The sequence below is a fragment of the Mandrillus leucophaeus genome, unplaced genomic scaffold, assembly GCF_000951045.1.
Source record: "Mandrillus leucophaeus isolate KB7577 unplaced genomic scaffold, Mleu.le_1.0 Scaffold169, whole genome shotgun sequence".
NCBI classification, from domain to species: Eukaryota; Metazoa; Chordata; class Mammalia; order Primates; family Cercopithecidae; genus Mandrillus; species Mandrillus leucophaeus.
The window spans coordinates 2,423,253-2,442,155 of NW_012101687.1; the positions used below are offsets into that span (position 1 = coordinate 2,423,253).

Consider the following 18,903-nt stretch of genomic DNA (forward strand, 5'->3'; position numbering starts at 1 on the left):
CTGTACTTAGAGTATCCCAGGGCTCAGTCCTTGAACTTACCTGTTATACTCTTGATTTATTTGTTGATCTCATCTAGTTTCCTGGCGTTAATATCAGTATGCTGGCACCCCAGATCCTATCTGTAATCCAGATCTCGCTTGTGAATACAGATTCATATGCAACTGCTTAATTAATATTGCTGCTAGGATATCTAAAATATCTTTTCCGTACCCCTTCCCCATCTCCCACCTAACCTGTTCTTCTTTAGCCTTTTCCATCTCAGAATGGTACCTCCATTCTTCTTAGTTGATCAGACCAAAAATCTTGCAGTCATACCTGATTCCTTTTTCACACATCCCTCATGTAGTCTTCCACCTCAGAACTCTTTCATTTTGTTGTTTTTATTTTGTTTATCACACTTAGTTACTTTCTGACATACTGTAATTGATGGTCTCCTACCTATTAGAATGTAAGTTTCATGAAGGTTCGACGTTTTAATCTCTTGATTGACTGCTTTATTCCAGTGCCTAGGACAGTGCCTGACACACAGGCAATCAATAAATGGGTTGTATTAATGAAGGGAAAACTTAGCTTATATTTTAATATGAATATCTTTTGAAAAAATCAGTAGCAATGTGTATTCCAGGTTTTGAATGTTGGTCTTTTGTGCGCTGTGTAACAAACAGGTACTTCACCTGCTTTATCAGTTAATATGAATTATACCCATTAAATGACTTTCTACCATGGTGTTTTTGTGATTTATAAAATCAACATAATTTTAGTGAATTGGGACATGTTAATTTTTTATAATCTTGTTTTTAATAAAGCTTATATTTCTGGGATGCAATTACCATAGTGTATGGACATGGAAAAAACTTTTATGTGCTCTTAACTTGATAGTATATTTTGGCAGTATCTTTTAACTTTATTTAAATAGATATTGGTAAATAAGCAAATGCCTCGCATTTAGTGGTATTTGGTTGTATTTTCCTATAATGTGCTAAGGTGAATTTTAAGCTTTTGAGTTGGAAAATTTTATTATTTTATTATATATTGTAGAATCTTCTAAGGCCTAGCTGGCTACCTTTGACTGTCACTAAGCTAATTGGAATAAAAGCCAGTAAAAAGATATCACTCCTCTCAGTTATTTCAAGGCTATGTATAGTTTTGTCTAAGAATCACGAAATTATTGTGAGATAATTTTAGACTATCATGATAACTGCTAGTATTTCTGCCACCTTTCTGACTTCATATTACCCAACTAATTAAACCTGATGGTGTTAGAAAGAAAGAGTTGCTGGAGATTTCACATACATGTTATCTATCAAGTATAGATAAGTGAGATACAATTCTTAGTGCTTCTGCTTTGAATGTTTAAGGTTTAGCATTAGGGGAAAAATGGTTCTCTGTTAAGTTTGCAGCATTTTCTTGTTATAATTAAGCAAAAATAGTTTTGTTTTAAAGTACATTAAGACAAAATTGTGAAAGGTTTAGAATATACATGTTTGTTCCTCATAGCTTATCAACAAGTCGAGTGAAAAGCCTTGTAGTCACAAAGCTGATATCAACCTTCTTTTTGTTCCCAGAAAATTAGTTCTACAGGGTTTTGGGATTGGTAACCATTCATTTTATCACCTACTCTATTACCTCAAATCCATTTCATGGTTTTTCTTAGAAAGTCCCTGATAGTTTGCTTGATTCTATGCTGTTAAGTAAGTTCTTTGAATTTTGTTTCAAAAACTGGGAAATTTATGACTATAAATATTTATATTCTAAAGAAGTTGAATGTGTTAATTGATGATTTTAAAGTGTTATAACTAAGCACAGTTCATTACAAAATAAATGAGAAAATGTTTAGTTAAAAATACAATTATGTTTGTTTTTTAAGTTTAATTTATGTGCAGACTTATAGAAAGAAGTAACAAGCTCTTTGTTCAAGTTCCAGTTCTATTGAAACCTACCTGTTGCTGTATATGTTACCGGAAAGTTAGATTAACTGATTTGGTTAAAAATATCAATTCATTTTCTGTTTAAAATAATATACTTCTCTTGTCATTAATAGCCTGTTTACATTAAAACTTACCCTTTAGGGAGTGATGATGAATACAGTGATGATGATGACATGAGTTGGAAAGTGAGACGTGCAGCTGCGAAGTGCTTGGATGCTGTAGTTAGCACAAGGCATGAAATGCTTCCAGAATTCTACAAGACCGTCTCTCCTGCACTAATATCCAGATTTAAAGAGCGTGAAGAGAATGTAAAGGCAGATGTTTTTCACGCATACCTTTCTCTTTTGAAGCAAACTCGTCCTGTACAAAGTTGGCTATGTGACCCTGATGCGATGGAACAGGGAGAAACACCTTTAACAATGCTTCAGAGTCAGGTGGGTTTTAAAGTACAGTTTACAAAATCATGATAGTAAATGCAATGCTTTTAAAATTGTCTTTGTATGGAAATGTGAGTTCCAGAATATCTATAGAGAAGCAGAAAGTTCTGGGATACGTTTATATAGTTAATGCATGTTCATATTATGTTACTTGTAAACTATTCTGATTGAAGTATTCTTGGTTTTACTTGATAAACAATATTTAAATAATTTTAAGATTCAGTAAAGTAGTCTTTATCTTTGATGTTAATAGAGATGTCTTATAGCTGTGGAGTCATACTACTTGTGATCACATAACTGACTTCACTTCTAATTTAGGTGTGTGATCTTGGGCAAGTTAGTTAGTCACTTTATTAAACCTCACTTTTCTTATTTGTAATAAGAGTGTATTTAGAAATACCTACCTGTGGTTGTGAAAGCTGGATGATCTGTATAGAGCATTCAGTGTAGTGCCTACTACATATATACTTACTAATAAAATACACTTTTTTTTTTCACTTGAAGGCATTTTTTTCTAAGGTCCTAAACATTAGAGCTATTATATTGCTCCCATTTATTGAATATAACATACCAGGCATTCTCCTATCTTATATGTAATCTCTACAGCAGCCCTATGGGATGCACAAATACTAGATCAATTTTTATAGATTACAAAACAGATATTGACAGTGATTAAACCAGTGGAGAGGACGGGACACATATATGGTATCTATCTTGTTTTCAAGTAGTACAAATAAATACATTTTTGTGGTGAACTTACTCATAAAGGTGAATGTTGAAGATTAATTGTAGAAAGAAATAAGATAAAGTGTATGGAGGATATATGTGAGTGAGTGAGTATGTAGAAGTCAGGTATTGCTCAGTAGAGTTGCCAGGAATTTCGACAATGCTATGGAAAGTTAGACAATTTTTTTGTTTTGTCTAGTTCTTAGATCATTGTGTAATTATGGTGTGTATCCTTGTAGTTTGGTTGTTGGGATTTTTCTTGGCTTTGTTTTTATTTTTAATCTCTACTTGCTTTGCTGTTGAGGTATTCTAGAAGCTCCGTTTATAGCTTTGCATCCATAAGATTTGTTAGTAGAGACCCTATTTGTTTTACTGACTAACCAAACATTAGAAAGTTTAGAGCAGATATCTTTTAATCATACCCCTGCTGCTTGTAGCTACATTTGAAGTGAGGTTGATTCCTTGTAACAGCAAATGGAAAGTAAGAAAAGGACCTGTTCAATGGTTGCTTTTCCATAATTTATCTTGTTTCCTTTGACTTTTATCTGTGCTTTTGTCATTCAAAATACCATTTATGAATTAACATCCTAAATTTTTTATTGAAAATATTATTTGTTTAATTTATTTCTTTTCTTTCTTTTTTTTTTTCTTTTTTGAGATGGAGTCTCGCTCTGTTGCCAGCCTGGAGTGCAGTGGCGCTATCTCAGCTCACTGCAACCTCCGCCTCCTGGGTTCAAGCGATTCCCCTGCCTCAGCCTCCCAAGTAGTTGGGACTACAGGTGCACACCACCACACCCAGCTAATTTTTGTATTTTTAATAGAGACGGAGTTTCACCATGTTGGCCAGGATGGTCTTGATCTCTTGACCTTGTCATCTGCCTGCCTCAGCCTCCCAAAGTGCTAGGATTACAGGCATGAGCCACTGCGCCCAGCCTATTAATTTCTTTATAGTCATGTATGTTTCACAATTAAAAATTAAGTAGGGAAGACTGTTTTGTTGCTCCCTTGAAAGCTAAATGATAGCTTTTCGTAATTTATCAGCATCAAGCAAATGTAGTTATAAGAGAACATATATAATGCATGTAACAAACTTGATCTTGTTAGTGTTAGCAATAGCAGTAGATAGTTGAATTAGGAATTTAACAAAAAAAGATAAACTCTTCCCTTTATCCTCATTCTCCGTAATTCATGTTAAGTGTACTGAGGAAATACCAACAGCTGAACCATCTAATGAGTATATGATAATTGCAGGTTCCCAACATTGTTAAAGCTCTGCACAAACAGATGAAAGAAAAAAGTGTGAAGACCCGACAGTGTTGTTTTAACATGTTAACTGAGCTAGTAAATGTATTACCTGGAGCCCTAACACAACACATTCCTGTACTTGTACCAGGTATGAAAGAAACATAAATATCTTTTGGGACTTATTATAGGGCGTAGCCTTTTTGTTAGGATTTAAATAAGCTTAAATAAAGATTTCCTTTTAAAGGAATATTTGTGACAACTTAATATGCACGTAGAGCTAACTTTTTAATCTAACCATCTTGAATACCTGAAGTTAGAAATTTGTAAATAAAAAGTTAAGTCTTACCCTAAAATATTTGGCTGTAGTATTTATTATAGATGGTGAAAAATTCTACTTATAGAAATAATATAATGAAGTGGGAACATTAGCAGTACTCTAGGGGTTGATATTTCATTTTTCTTTCTTAAAAGTCTGCACAGCAATGATTGGATTTTTTGTTGGCTTTTTAGGAATCATTTTCTCACTGAATGATAAATCAAGCTCATCGAATTTGAAGATTGATGCTTTGTCATGTCTATACGTAATCCTCTGTAACCATTCTCCTCAAGTCTTCCATCCTCACGTTCAGGCTTTGGTTCCTCCAGTGGTGGCTTGTGTTGGAGACCCATTTTACAAAATTACATCTGAAGCACTTCTTGTTACTCAACAGCTTGTCAAAGTAATTCGTCCTTTAGATCAGCCTTCCTCGTTTGATGCAACTCCTTATATCAAAGATCTATTTACCTGTACCATTAAGAGATTAAAAGCAGCTGACATTGATCAGGAAGTCAAGGAAAGGGCTATTTCCTGTATGGGACAAATTATTTGCAACCTTGGAGACAATTTGGGTTCTGACTTGCCTAATACACTTCAGATTTTCTTGGAGAGACTAAAGAATGAAATTACCAGGTTAACTACAGTAAAGGCATTGACACTGATTGCTGGGTCACCTTTGAAGATAGATTTGAGGCCTGTTCTGGGAGAAGGGGTTCCTATCCTTGCTTCATTTCTTAGAAAAAACCAGAGAGCTTTGAAACTGGGTACTCTTTCTGCCCTTGATATTCTAATAAAAAACTATAGTGACAGCTTGACAGCTGCCATGATTGATGCAGTTCTAGATGAGCTCCCACCTCTTATCAGCGAAAGTGATATGCATGTTTCACAAATGGCTATCAGTTTTCTTACCACTTTGGCAAAAGTGTATCCCTCCTCCCTTTCAAAGATAAGTGGATCCATTCTCAATGAACTTATTGGACTTGTGAGATCACCCTTATTGCAGGGGGGAGCTCTTAGTGCCATGCTAGACTTTTTCCAAGCTCTGGTTGTCACTGGAACAAATAATTTAGGATACATGGATTTGTTGCGCATGCTGACTGGTCCAGTTTACTCTCAGAGCACAGCTCTTACTCATAAGCAGTCTTACTATTCCATTGCCAAATGTGTAGCTGCCCTTACTCGAGCATGCCCTAAAGAGGGACCAGCTGTAGTAGGTCAGTTTATTCAAGATGTCAAGAACTCAAGGTCAACAGATTCCATTCGTCTCTTAGCTCTACTTTCTCTTGGAGAAGTTGGGCATCATATTGACTTAAGTGGACAGTTGGAACTAAAATCTGTAATACTAGAAGCTTTCTCATCTCCTAGTGAAGAAGTCAAATCAGCTGCATCCTATGCATTAGGCAGCATTAGTGTGGGCAACCTTCCTGAATATCTGCCATTTGTCCTACAAGAAATAACCAGTCAGCCCAAAAGGCAGTATCTTTTACTTCATTCCTTGAAGGAAATTATTAGCTCTGCATCAGTGGTGGGCCTTAAACCATATGTTGAAAACATCTGGGCCTTATTACTAAAGCACTGTGAGTGTGCAGAGGAAGGAACCAGAAATGTTGTTGCTGAATGTCTAGGAAAACTCACTCTAATTGATCCAGAAACTCTCCTTCCACGGCTTAAGGGGTACTTGATATCAGGTAGGTATCTAGATTTTCTTCCTTAAAAAATTTTTTGTTGATAGTTGGTTGCCTTAAAAGATGCCTAATAAAGAAGTTAAGCCATGTCTATATTTTCTTAAACCTAAAAGCTAAGTATGTGATGAAAAAAAAACCTGTCTTTTGTAGTATAGAGTGATATTCAAATGACATTTTGTTGTTTTAAAAGATAGAGTGGTAATTAGATAATGGTTAAATGTGTTCTCATTCCTCATAATGACTACATTTTAATGTTGCTATGTTATGTTAAAATGTGGAAAAGACATATCTCATGAATTAACATAATCTAAAGAGCTTGCTGATACTAGTTACAATAAATAAAATTGGTGAAAGTACTTTTTTCAAATGAAAGATCCTGGAAGAGTTTTCAGATTTACCAGTGTCATCCTGATTAGAACAAGTAGAAGGTAATAACATTAATAGCAGTAATAGCCATTCATTCTTAGGCATTGCTTTCTTTTTTAGTAAAAAATTTGAAGATTTTTGAGCGGTTTTGGATTTAGCTAGTTCTTTTTGTGAGGGTGAGATTCTCCACTGCTGCTTCAGGTCCCTCCTTCCCAGAAGGAATTGTTTCTTTTGAAATCTAACAGGATTTTGTTTTATGCTCATAAGTGAGTAAACTTGGCTCCTTTGGATTCATGCGTGCAATAAAAAATACCCTTCTTGGCCAAGGAAAATTCTAAGGAATTGAAGACACTGGTGTTATTTGAAGTGGTTTAAAAATGATGTCCGTGAGTTTTAGTGGACTACATACCAATAGACTTGCAATTTATTTTTAACTAGGCTCATCATATGCCCGAAGCTCAGTGGTTACAGCTGTGAAATTTACAATTTCTGACCATCCACAACCTATTGATCCACTGTTAAAGAACTGCATAGGTAAGTGGAAACAAAGATAAACATACTGATTTTTGGATTTTAGAATTCTCAAACTCTTGAATTTAGTAACTAGAAATATCGAGGAATTAAAATAATTGTTTAAAATAAAATTGATATGATCTTATAACTTTAACAAATTGCATTTGCCTATATTGTTTGTAATTATTCCTAGATGATTTTGCACACATAAATGAAGTTATAATATACCAGCATGTCTTTAGAGTCAACTACATATTTGATAACCATGTTTTTGGGGTGACTTAAGATAAGATAGCTTTAGTGGATAGAGCAGAAAGGTACTAGATTTATGTGGCCAGTCTGAAGTTTCTCCCTAGATGTAAATGAGTCTCATTTGAACTATTAAGGCCTCGGATTTCAATTATTACGTCTAACACCGAAGGAGATCTATGGAGATTTCCATATTTAAGGTCAAAATAACCTAAGAATAAAAAATAAAGTGGGGGAGAGCTAATTCGCAGAAGAACTAAGAGGAGATAACCCAAGAAAAACTAGGGCTTTCTCTATTTCTGTGAAAACAAGAATTAGCTTTTGGGATTATTTCTGATTTTTATAACCTCCGTGCATTTTGTTTTTATCATTGGTTTTCCTAGAGTTTGATAGTAGCCAAAAACCCCTCAGAATTTAGTTTGTTGCTTTCTTGAGGACGGGATAATGGAGATAACCATCCGGGAGGACTGAGGGATTTGGCAAAGAAGCTTTGTAGCTTTGTGCCATTCTGCAGTGTGCCAGAAAGAAAAAAAAATACAATATAAAATTTGAGCTGTATAGAAAGGGATTGCCAGTTCAGAATAAGGAAGGCAGAGGCACAAATAGGTTCTATTGCTGGGGCCTAGAAATTATTTAAAGTCTATATGAGAAACTTCTTACTGGCATTTCCCCCACCCATTTTCTGCTTTGATATATTTATTGAGCACTTTGGTATTATGCAAAACAGGACAGAGGAAGAGGCCCATGCCATATCTCTAGAAATATCTTCCCATGTTGACAGCAGTCAACCAGTATGCATTGTTGATATAGTTACTCAACCAGGTAGTTAGCATTCTAATTGAATTATGATCTAGTTCGATATTCATGACTGTTTGAACATCAGAACCACCTAGGAAACTTTTTAAAAATTGAAATTGCTAGTTCATGGCACCATTTTGTCCATAATAGCAATATTTTAGATGCTTTCCTGAAAGCAGATATATACTCTATTGTAATTATTCTTCTAATCTACCAGTTTAGTATGCAAATAAAGGGAAGAGGAAATTAGTTTGGTACATTTATATTGTTTTTGAAACCACGCTGTCTCTCCGACTTTTTTTTTTAAGTCAGTGCTGGAACTTTCTTGGATATCAACATTGAGTTTGCCAATCTGCAGTATCTGAAGTCTCTCTTTCCTCCCGTATTTTCAAATGGCTGGTTTTTCAAGTTGGCATTCAAGTCTTTTGTTACCTCTCCTGCATTTCCCTGTGTATTCTAAAAGATTGCTGATGATAGAGTTGAGATCATATAATGATGAATAATAGCTACATGTGAATACTTAGTGTGTACTAGACATTGTCTTCAACAATATATGTGCCGTTTATTCTGCTCTGTATAGCTCTAAAAGATTTATAATCCTCATTTTATTGAGTGAGAAACTGAGGTGAGAAACAAGTTCTTGCCTAAAGTAACTTGCACAAAATCATACATTTAACAAGTAAAATGGTTTGAACCATCATCCATGTGACTCCAAAGCATTATACTTTCCTTCCCACATTTGCAAGAATAAGCAGACTTTTAAAGTACCTAGATGCTTTCTCTGGCTTTTGTCCTATGTTAGCTTTCAATTTTCTCCCTTTGTATTATTTTCCTGTGAATTCATGTATTTCTTATTGAAGACAGAAATAAAGTAGGGCTTTTGGAGGCACGTTTCTCTTTCCTTTGATGAATTGTATATCCGCTAATAGTACTCCATCTTTATTAAGCAGTGGGTCTGTCTTCACCTCATTTTTTTATTCTTATTTTGAACTTAGTTTAAAAATATTTTTTTGCTGCTTTTAGTGAACTCCAAGGAGAATCATGCATGTTATTAGTCTTTTTAGCTGTTATCTCTGTCATATCTTGTATCTATGAAAGTGATACTGAGGAACTTTATGGACTCTTCTTCCATACCCTCTGCCTTATAGGTGCTGAGAGTGGATTATCAGTTGAAAATATATTCACCTTCAGAAATGATAGTTGCCTTGCTGCTGAAAGAAACTTTATGGTTCACTTAGTATTTCATCAGGTTCTTCCCTGACCTTCGCTGAAGAAATAACAATGACACCAGCAAAAATAAATTATATCAACTTAGAGAAAATATAATGTATATTATATTTCAAGTTTACCATGTCTGTCTGTTGCTTTTCTTGTAATATTTCAGGTGATTTCTTAAAAACTTTGGAAGACCCGGATTTGAATGTGAGAAGAGTGGCCTTGGTCACATTTAATTCAGCAGCACATAACAAGCCATCATTAATAAGGGACCTATTGGATACTGTTCTTCCACATCTTTACAATGAAACGAAAGTTAGAAAGGAGCTTATAAGAGAGGTAAGTTAGATCACACTGTTTATCTGAGCTTGTCTTTAACTTCAGTATTATATATCCACACATTCTTTTTTGCTTTAACAGGTAGAAATGGGTCCCTTTAAACATACAGTTGATGATGGTCTGGATATTAGAAAGGCAGCTTTTGAGTGTATGTACACACTTCTAGACAGTTGTCTTGATAGACTTGATATCTTTGAATTTCTAAATCATGTTGAAGATGGTTTGAAGGACCATTATGATATTAAGGTAAGATGTTTGTGCCTATTTATACAATGTTTTAGAAGAAGACTTTGCTAGAGCAACTTTCACCCTTGTAATTTACTCATGTGTCTGAGAAAATCAGGTTGTCTGTCAAGATTTTGATAAGCATGTTGTAAACTATAAAGTGCAAAAGTAATAAGCAGTGTAACACCAGTTGACATGTAAGAAAGATCCAGAACCCTTTTTATTGGAGGAGGAAGTGGCAATGGATGCAAAATGCTCTGTGCCCACTTGCTTAGTGAATAGTCCCTAGATCCTTTCCCTCAAAAGAATCCCGACAGATTTTGCTGTTTAAAGTATAAATCTGTAAGTTTTTGGCCTGACTTAACACTGGACCATAGTTGCTCCCCATGGAGGGTTTTCTTAGCATTGTCTTGATTAATTCTCCTGAGTTACCTTTGGGGCTAGTCTGAATTGTAACTGTATTATTTACCTGCAGGAGGAATTTTTGTTTTCCAATATAATATACTGTGTTTAATACCAAGAATTTTGTTAGAGGACATGGAACTTTTCAGATATACAAAGCAATCTGTAGAAGCAACTTGAGAGAAATCATACTGCATCTTATGTTTGGATAATGAATTTTGCGTATAAGTGTTCTTTGTTTTCCTGTGATGAAATGAACATCTCCATTTAAAATGTGAACAGTAAAAGAGTGATTTGAAAAATAAAAAATGCATGCATTGTGTCTTTTTCATCTACTCTTCCATTTAGGGCTTTTGGCCAAGCATGGCAAAAGTGGTAACTCAGCGGTAATTTGGCCGTACTACCCAAACTCCTACTCTTAGGTTTCCATGTGTGGTAGTGACCTGAGCCTCTCAAAGTTCAATAAAGAGAGCCCCCCAACCAAGAATTAAAAGGACGTGCTTGTTTAATTCTATGAGTTTATAGTCCAAGAGAAAAAGGTTTATGGGTTATCAGGTTTTGCATGGATTAATCTGAATAACTGGTCAACTCTGTTATGATAGTGGAAACTTATTTCGAAACTTGTGTTCCAGCTCAGTAATATTCCAGTTCAGTGATTCTCAATTCTGGTGCACATGAGCTTTTCAAAAAACAAACAAACAAACAGAGTCTGTGGCCGTATTCTGACAGGTTCAGTAAAACTCTGGGGATGGGACTTGAAGAATGGGTATGTTTCTGAAGCTCTCTGGATGATTCTAATGTGCAACCAGGATTGAAAACCACTTTTCTGGTTCTCGTATCTGTTTGAGACAGATGTCTCAAACCTTACCTGAGTTAAGGACTAAAGAGTCCTCACCTATAATATGCTGCTCAAGAGACCTCACCTAAAATACAATCTGGTGAGGTCTCTTTAGCACTTAACTCAGACAAGGTCTGAGACAAATCTGTCTGATTCTGATTGGCAGATTACATTAAAAGGAAGCTTTACTTTGCATGGTATTTTCCTTTAAAGGATCTGTCAGAATTTAGAATTTTGTTTTTAGAAAATGATGTCAAATCTAAATTCTTTTTTATTCCTAATAGATGCTGACATTTTTAATGTTGGTGAGACTGTCTACCCTTTGTCCAAGTGCAGTGCTGCAGAGGTTGGACCGACTTGTTGAGCCATTACGTGCAACATGTACAACTAAGGTAAGAAATGATAAGTATCAACCTAGGTCAGACTTGGTGTATTGGGGATTCCTAGCCAATTCTTTTCTCTAGCTTTCCAAATATAAGTATTCCAGTGCTCTATGTAGCAGTTGGTTTAAAAAGTTGACCTATTGAATACTGATGTTTTATAAAACTTAGCACTGTTAACTGCTATTCTTAAAAGTTTTTGTTTATTGCTATATCAATATAACATTTTGAAGTACTGATATATATATTTGAAGTACTGATATGGGATAAAATGTGATCAGGCAACAAAAGAGGAAGGTTTTAATTCTGATTGGAAGGGGAGTCATAGAAGGCTTCATATTAGGGTGACAACATTTGCAGTGAACCTTGAAAAATCCAGATTTTTTTTTTTAGACCAAGAAGATGAAACAGGCTTTGAATAAAGACCTGGAGATGTCATCATATGGTGTGTTTGAAAAAGTGTCTAATAGAATATAGCAAAGAATAGGGTAGGTAGAGTAGTACTTTCTTGATGGGGGCCAAAGTGTGGGACTTGCTAAGCAGATAGTTGAAAAAAGAGTGTCCTGCTCTCTTTGTTACAGTCATGTGGGTCTAGATTTTCTGTTGTTATAATGGTGCTTTGTGTAAAATATTCCCTTAAAAGAAAAAGAGACAACTTCTTTAAAAATAAGTTTAAAAACAGTTGTGCTTAGAATATAATATGCCTTATGGACCTACGAGAGTAACTTTTACCAGGAAGATCTTACGTGCTCAAATTTGTTCATGTAAGAGTTGTCTTTTATAGCATGTAATCTAAGTTTACTCCATGTTACAGGTAAAGGCAAACTCAGTAAAGCAGGAGTTTGAAAAACAAGATGAATTAAAGCGATCTGCCATGAGAGCAGTAGCAGCACTGCTAACCATTCCAGAAGCAGAGAAGAGTCCACTGATGAGTGAATTCCAGTCACAAATCAGTTCTAACCCTGAGCTGGCGGCTATCTTTGAAAGTATCCAGAAAGATTCATCATCTACTAACTTAGAATCAATGGACACTAGTTAGATGTTTGATCACCATGGGGACCATTACAGATGACCATACAATGCACTGAATTGACAGGTTAATCATAAGACATGGAAAGAGAAGTGTCTAAAAGCTTCAAAATGTTCCACTTTTTTTTCCTTCGTGGAGACTGTTTGTTTGGCTTTCTTCCATTGTTGTTTTTGTAGCATTTATTTCAGAAATGTGTATTTCCATAATCCAGAGGTTGTAAAACCACTAGTGTTTTAGTGGTTACAGCAACATTTGAAATGGAAACTAAAAGTTAGGATTTTATGGAGTATGGAGATAAGGTCCAGTATCTATTTACCCTGTAATGTTTAGGATTAAAATGTTGAAATTTTGTGACCATGAATTTCTTTCTTTTATAAATTTTCTCGTTTAAAAATCAAAAATCTTGCAAAACAAAAACCATGTTTCTTTTTCTTGTACAACTTTTTGTTTTCCGCAACACAAATTGATTTTTAGCTGGCAGACAAGAATATCCATATAAGATTTGTTACCATTTCAGAGGGTTTGGCAATTTTTAAAAGATAATAAGGTATCATTTTAAAGTATGAAAATTAACAATATCCCTGTTGCGCACACTAATTTTGCATGAGCAAGTTTACAAATATGTATTGTCTGTAAAGCAGCATGTGCAGATTATTCATAATATAGAAGTTAAAATAAGTATTATTAGTGCAATTTTCAGATATTTATTTTTGCACAGAAAACACATTATCTGGAGAGAAAGAAAGGAGAATTTTCGAGACTTTGGTTTTCTTAATGCCAGTGTGAATTTGCAGATGTTTTCAGCAAATCGAGTCACAATAACAATTTGCCACTTTTTTCTATTATACATCTTCTTACTTAAATTTTGAATATTTTAAGTGCTCAATTTTTCTCAGTTACCCATTTGTGTGCGTGTGTTTCCACTTAGAAATTCTTAAAACCAGATTTTTCTTTCATTCCCTTTGGATGTCTACATTCCTTATCAAAGGATATAAATACTGTGTATGCCTTTGAATTTTATTTTTAGGAAAATTCTGAAGCCAGCTATCACAGCTTTGTTAGCTAATAATAGTATTTTCTTTTAGTTGAGTTAGGTTTTTCCCCATCTCCTGTAGAGCTAATTTACATATTGTATTTGCTAAGTGTTAACTACTTTTCCTGATTAAGGGATCTGTGCTGGGGAACAAAGCTTTTGCAGTACCTTATATTGTAGTTAAAATTTTATTTAACATATCCTTCAGTGAGCTCATTTCACACTGTAGCCTCTTCCTTCAAATTTGTGGTGCTCCTGTAACAGTAAGAACTAATTCTGAAATAAAAGACATCTCCTAATGCTGTGCAAACATAGTTTACATGTATTGAAGGAGGCAGTTGTTAAATTGAGTGACCAATTTTAAGCAATCAGATATTTGAAAACTGCACCCTTTATTTTTGAAACTGTGAATTAGAAACACTTCCTGCTGTATTACTACCTGCTTTAACATCCAAATATACAGTGATTTTAAATGATAACATACTGTGGTTATTAGATTAACAGCTTGATTTTGAATGTTCAGATGATAATGCAGAAGACATCACTACTAGTAAGGATTTTGACTAGTGCATTGATGTTGAAGTTGGTGCCATTTCAAAATGTGGCAGGTGATAATCTTATACCATAATTTGCATAAAACTGTAATAGAAGTTTATTTTGAGATGTTAGTATATTATGTACTATGCATTTCTGTGGTATAGATGTTGTGGATATATTTAAGTATTTGGTTACATGGTTTCACAATAAATTACAATACTGCAGGCTCTAGGACTGAATAGGAGACTGACATGCATATGTTGTGTGAATGAATGTCTTAGTTGGGTAAAGTTAAATCCAAATACTTCAACCGGCTTTTTCTTCAGTTTGTTTGTTTTTAACTTTCAAGATGCATGTTTTGTTTTGTTTTCCTTTGTTTTTGTTTTGCAAGCCAGCTCATTTTTCTAACAGTTGAAATTCTTTTAATACTAAAGAAACAGATACTACTCTCTTATGGCTTTAGTGTTTATATACCTGTTTATATGCATACATTAACAAAATTAGTAATAGCAGTGCTTAGAATTTCAATGCTGAGTCATACTGATGATTAACTCCATACTCCTAGTGGTGATGTGGTCCAGATACTGGAATGGAAGTGGCAGGGTGTGGAGTCCAGACATAGTCTACCACTCATGCTACTTACTAGTAATATTAAGGTGTTGTACTTAGCAATTCTTCACATGTGGGTTTCTGAGGAGATCTAAAAGTTAATACAAAACCAAGCTGTTTATTGATTTTCATGAGAAAACTTAGTTTAGGTCTACCTGATTTATTTTAAAAGAAGGCAGAAAGGAAATTTGGTATGGCAGGGTTTAACCTAAAAGGTTATTTATAAAATCAATAGCACTGAATGATAATTTTTTTAATGATGGTCATATATTTTATTAATGATATCTGAAAGTTGCTTAACCATTAGAAATTAGAATTATTTAAGGGTTGGAGTATGATGATTTCATCAAATGTTTGAATATTTAAATAATTTTTATGTAACCATAATTAAACCAAATTAGTCTTTTTTTCTTCATACTTTTCTTTGGTAGTGAAGAAATAACATAGGGGCATATCTAATTAACCAGTTCCAGCGGGTATTGCAATATCTTTATATCTAGTTCAGTCTCAAATGTATGAATATGATTAAATAGTCATGATTGAAGTTCAAAATGAGGAAACATACAAAATCCTCAGCCATTGAAAAATTCAGTTAACTTGTTTATACTCCTGTAAGCTGTAATTAGTCACAAGACAAAGTATATAGTAATACTTTGTAATGAAGTAACATTTTCTGCCCACATTAATTTTACTAAAGACCTAAATTGTTAAAATTAGTTGGCAGTCTCTAGATTATGCTTAGTAAGTGTTTTGAAATTAAAGACCTTAAACATTTCAGCAAGTAAATATTGGATTCTAGCTCTGTTTTAAATTGAATCCTAATTTTCAAACCACTGCTACCCCAGATTCATACCTGTTTTTGAAATCTTGTTTATGGAATGGAAAATTGACAGTATGGTAATAGTTTATTTACTGATTGGACAAAGGATATTCTGGTTTTAACTGACTTTTCCATTTAAATAAAATTCATTTGATAATTTTGGTTGCAAAAATGGAACACAGTGGAAGTATTTGGCTAAGGCTACCACAGTCTCATCAGATAAGACTGTTTTCTAAAAGGAAATGCAAAATGAAATCATACATTTTCCTTTTCCAATACAGTAAGTTGCTTGTTTTCCTATTAATACTAGAAAATATTTTGCAAACACCTTTGCTGTAGTTTCAGGCAAGATCTCTTAGCAACATGTTTTTTGCTCTTTTTAACTTGGAAAGTTAGCTCTGAATCAAAACTACTGAAGGGAGTAACGCATATAATTTTACTTTGTTGGACCCTATAATGCCAGTGTGTCACGTTTCAGAAGGATTTTTAGTAGACAGAAATGCCTACTTTTGTTTTTGGAGTCTTAATACCCTGTCCTCTTCATACCTTATTAGTGGTGATTTTAGCAAGTTTAATTATTTTGCTTAGGTCTTAGAAGAGAGAAAGCTTATGCTATATGAAATGACATTGTTTCCAGATTAGGAAGTATTGGATTAATTTGCTATTGCCAGTAAGTAATGGTAGATGGATATTGAGTGATTTCAGTCTAGAATACTCTCACAAAAATAGTAAAGAATTGTACTTCAGGGCCGGATGGCGGCTCACGCCTGTAATCTCAGCACTTTGGGAGGCCAAGGTGGGGATCACTTGAAGATGGGAGTTGGAGACCAGCCCTAGGCAACATAGTGAGATCCTGTCTCTACCAAAAAAAAAAAAAAAGAAATCAACAAAATGCAACCAAAAGAATGGATGAGATGGCTCTAAAAGAATGAGGATTACATTTAATGAGAAGACATGTGGGATGAAATATCTAGTGAACAATATTTAAGGGAAACTGAAGTGCAAATAGCCTCACAGGTTTGTTTTTGTGTTTGAGACAAGGTCTCACTGTTGCCTAGGCTGGAGTACATTAGCACGAACATGGTTCACTGCAGCCTCAGCTTCCTGGGCACAAGTGATTCTCCCACCTCAGCCTCCCGAGTAACTGGGAGTATAGGTGTGTGCCACCACATCCAGCTAATTTTTTTATTTCTTTATAGAGATGGGGTCTCATGACCTTGTCCAGGGTGATCTTGAGCTCCTGGGCTCAAGCAGTTCTCCTGTGTTGGCCTCCTAAATTGCTGAGATAATTGCAAGTGCCTCCTTGCCCAGCTGTGTGTTGTTGATTTCTTTTTTTTTTTCTTTTTCTGAGATGGAGGCTTGCTTTGTCTCCCAGGCTGGAGTGCAGTGGTGCGATACCACCTCACTGCAACCTCTGCCTCCTGGGTTCCAGCGATTCTCCTGCCTCAGCCTCCCAAGTAGCTGGGATTACAGGCTGGTGCCACCATGCCGAGCTAATTTTTGTATTTTTAGTAGAGATGAGGTTTTGCCATGTTGGCCAGGCTGGTCTCAAACTCCTGATCTTAGGTGTTTCACCCGCCTTGGCCTCCCACAGTGCTGGGATTACAGGTGTGAACCACGTCACCCAGCCAGCTTCTTAATTTATACATCTAGCCCAGTCCATGCCCCTGTTTCAGACTATTACATCCAACCACCTGCTGTACATCTCATAAAGGTATCTCAAACACAGCATGTCTAAAGCTGAAGTCATCATCTTTCCCTGTTTTTTCCTGTCTCTTTGCTGATGGCATCCCATTTACCTAACCATTCAAACTGGAAATCTAAAAGGCTCACTTAGCATGAGTTTGGAGGCAGAATATGATAAAGAACAAGGACTCTGGGAGGCCAAGGTGGGTGGATCACTTGAGGTCAAGAGTTCGAGACCAACCTGGCCAACATGGCAAAACCCCATCTCTGCTAGAAAAAAAAAACACAAAGAAATTAGCCGGATGTGGTGGCACATGCCTGTAGTCCCAGTTATGCAGGAGGCTGAGACAGGAGAATTGCTTGAACCTGGGAGGTGGAGGTTGCAGTGACCCAAGATTGTATGCACCACTGCACTCCAGCCTGGGTGACAGAGCGAGACCCTGTCTCAAGAAAAAAAGAACAAGGACTCTACAGACAGACATCATATATTAGTTTGAATCCTGGCTGACTGTTAGCTGTTGGACTTGGGTAAATTATTTAACCTCAACTTTCCCTGTCTATAAAATGAGAATTAAAAATTGTAGAACTTTATAGGGTTTTTGTGAGAATTAAATAGGAACATTTGTATAAAGCACTTAAAACAGTACCTGGCACATACTATGTGTAATATATAATTGTTAACTCTTATTAGCATTCTGTCCCTTTTATTTCCTAAATATCTCTCATGCCCATCTCTGTTATTCTTTTGGCTTAAGACCTCATTTCCTGCTTATCTATTGACTGGACTGTGGCAAATGCCTGCTAATTGTTATTTTTCTGTTCATTCATTTAGCAAGCCAATTTATTGCGCGCATAGGGTGCTGCCAGGGCTACAAAAGCTATTGAGACTGTACTTGATATCAAGAAGCTTCCTGATTATCATGGGAAGACTGACATAAGGAAGCACCATAAAATTCTGCTATATGAGAGGTATACACAGGGGTTACTGGGGGTTGACAATTGAGGGTATGGTCCATTCAACATGAGTGGGATAGAAACAATTCATAAAGGAGATGAAATGTCTTGAGGAATGAGCTCTTCCTTAGAAGAATGGTTTTCAAATGAGTGTGCATCACAATCACCTGTAGGACTTGTTAAAACAGATCGCTGGGCCCTACACCCAGAGGCTGTGGTTCAGTAGGTTGTAGTAAACCAATAATTTTTTGCTGCTTCCCAAGGCCACACCTTGGAAGCGACTGCATTAAAGAAGGCATTATTTCCCAGTCCTTCCTCCACACAGCTGTCAGAACAAGGGTCCTGACCATTTCATCTTTGCACTACATCCTTCACTGTCTCTCTTTTGCCCATAGGATAAGTACAAACTAGATCTGGTTACTGCCTGCCCCACCAGCCTCAGCATCTCTCACACCTAGGACTAAACTTTACTTCTGCCGGGCGCGGTGGCTCACGCCTGTAATCCCAGCACTTTGGGAGGCCAAGGCGGGCGGATCACAAGGTCAGGAGATCGAGACCATCCTGGCTAACA

General features: G+C 35.6%; 1 protein-coding gene across 2 annotated transcripts in view; it reads left to right on the plus strand.

Moving 5' to 3' along the window:
- CAND1 (cullin-associated and neddylation-dissociated 1) overlaps nt 1-14,502 on the plus strand; it is a 45,980-nt gene extending 31,478 nt beyond the window's left edge. For both annotated transcript variants that reach the window (XM_011976578.1, XM_011976579.1), the window contains 8 exons: nt 2,071-2,363; nt 4,344-4,485; nt 4,848-6,341; nt 7,143-7,238; nt 9,649-9,818; nt 9,900-10,064; nt 11,568-11,675; nt 12,478-14,502. In XM_011976578.1, coding sequence (XP_011831968.1) covers nt 2,071-2,363; nt 4,344-4,485; nt 4,848-6,341; nt 7,143-7,238; nt 9,649-9,818; nt 9,900-10,064; nt 11,568-11,675; nt 12,478-12,702 — 2,693 coding nt within the window. In that variant the 3' untranslated portion in view covers nt 12,703-14,502. The remainder of the gene's footprint in view (nt 1-2,070; nt 2,364-4,343; nt 4,486-4,847; nt 6,342-7,142; nt 7,239-9,648; nt 9,819-9,899; nt 10,065-11,567; nt 11,676-12,477) is intronic.
- Nucleotides 14,503-18,903: the final 4,401 nt, after the last annotated feature.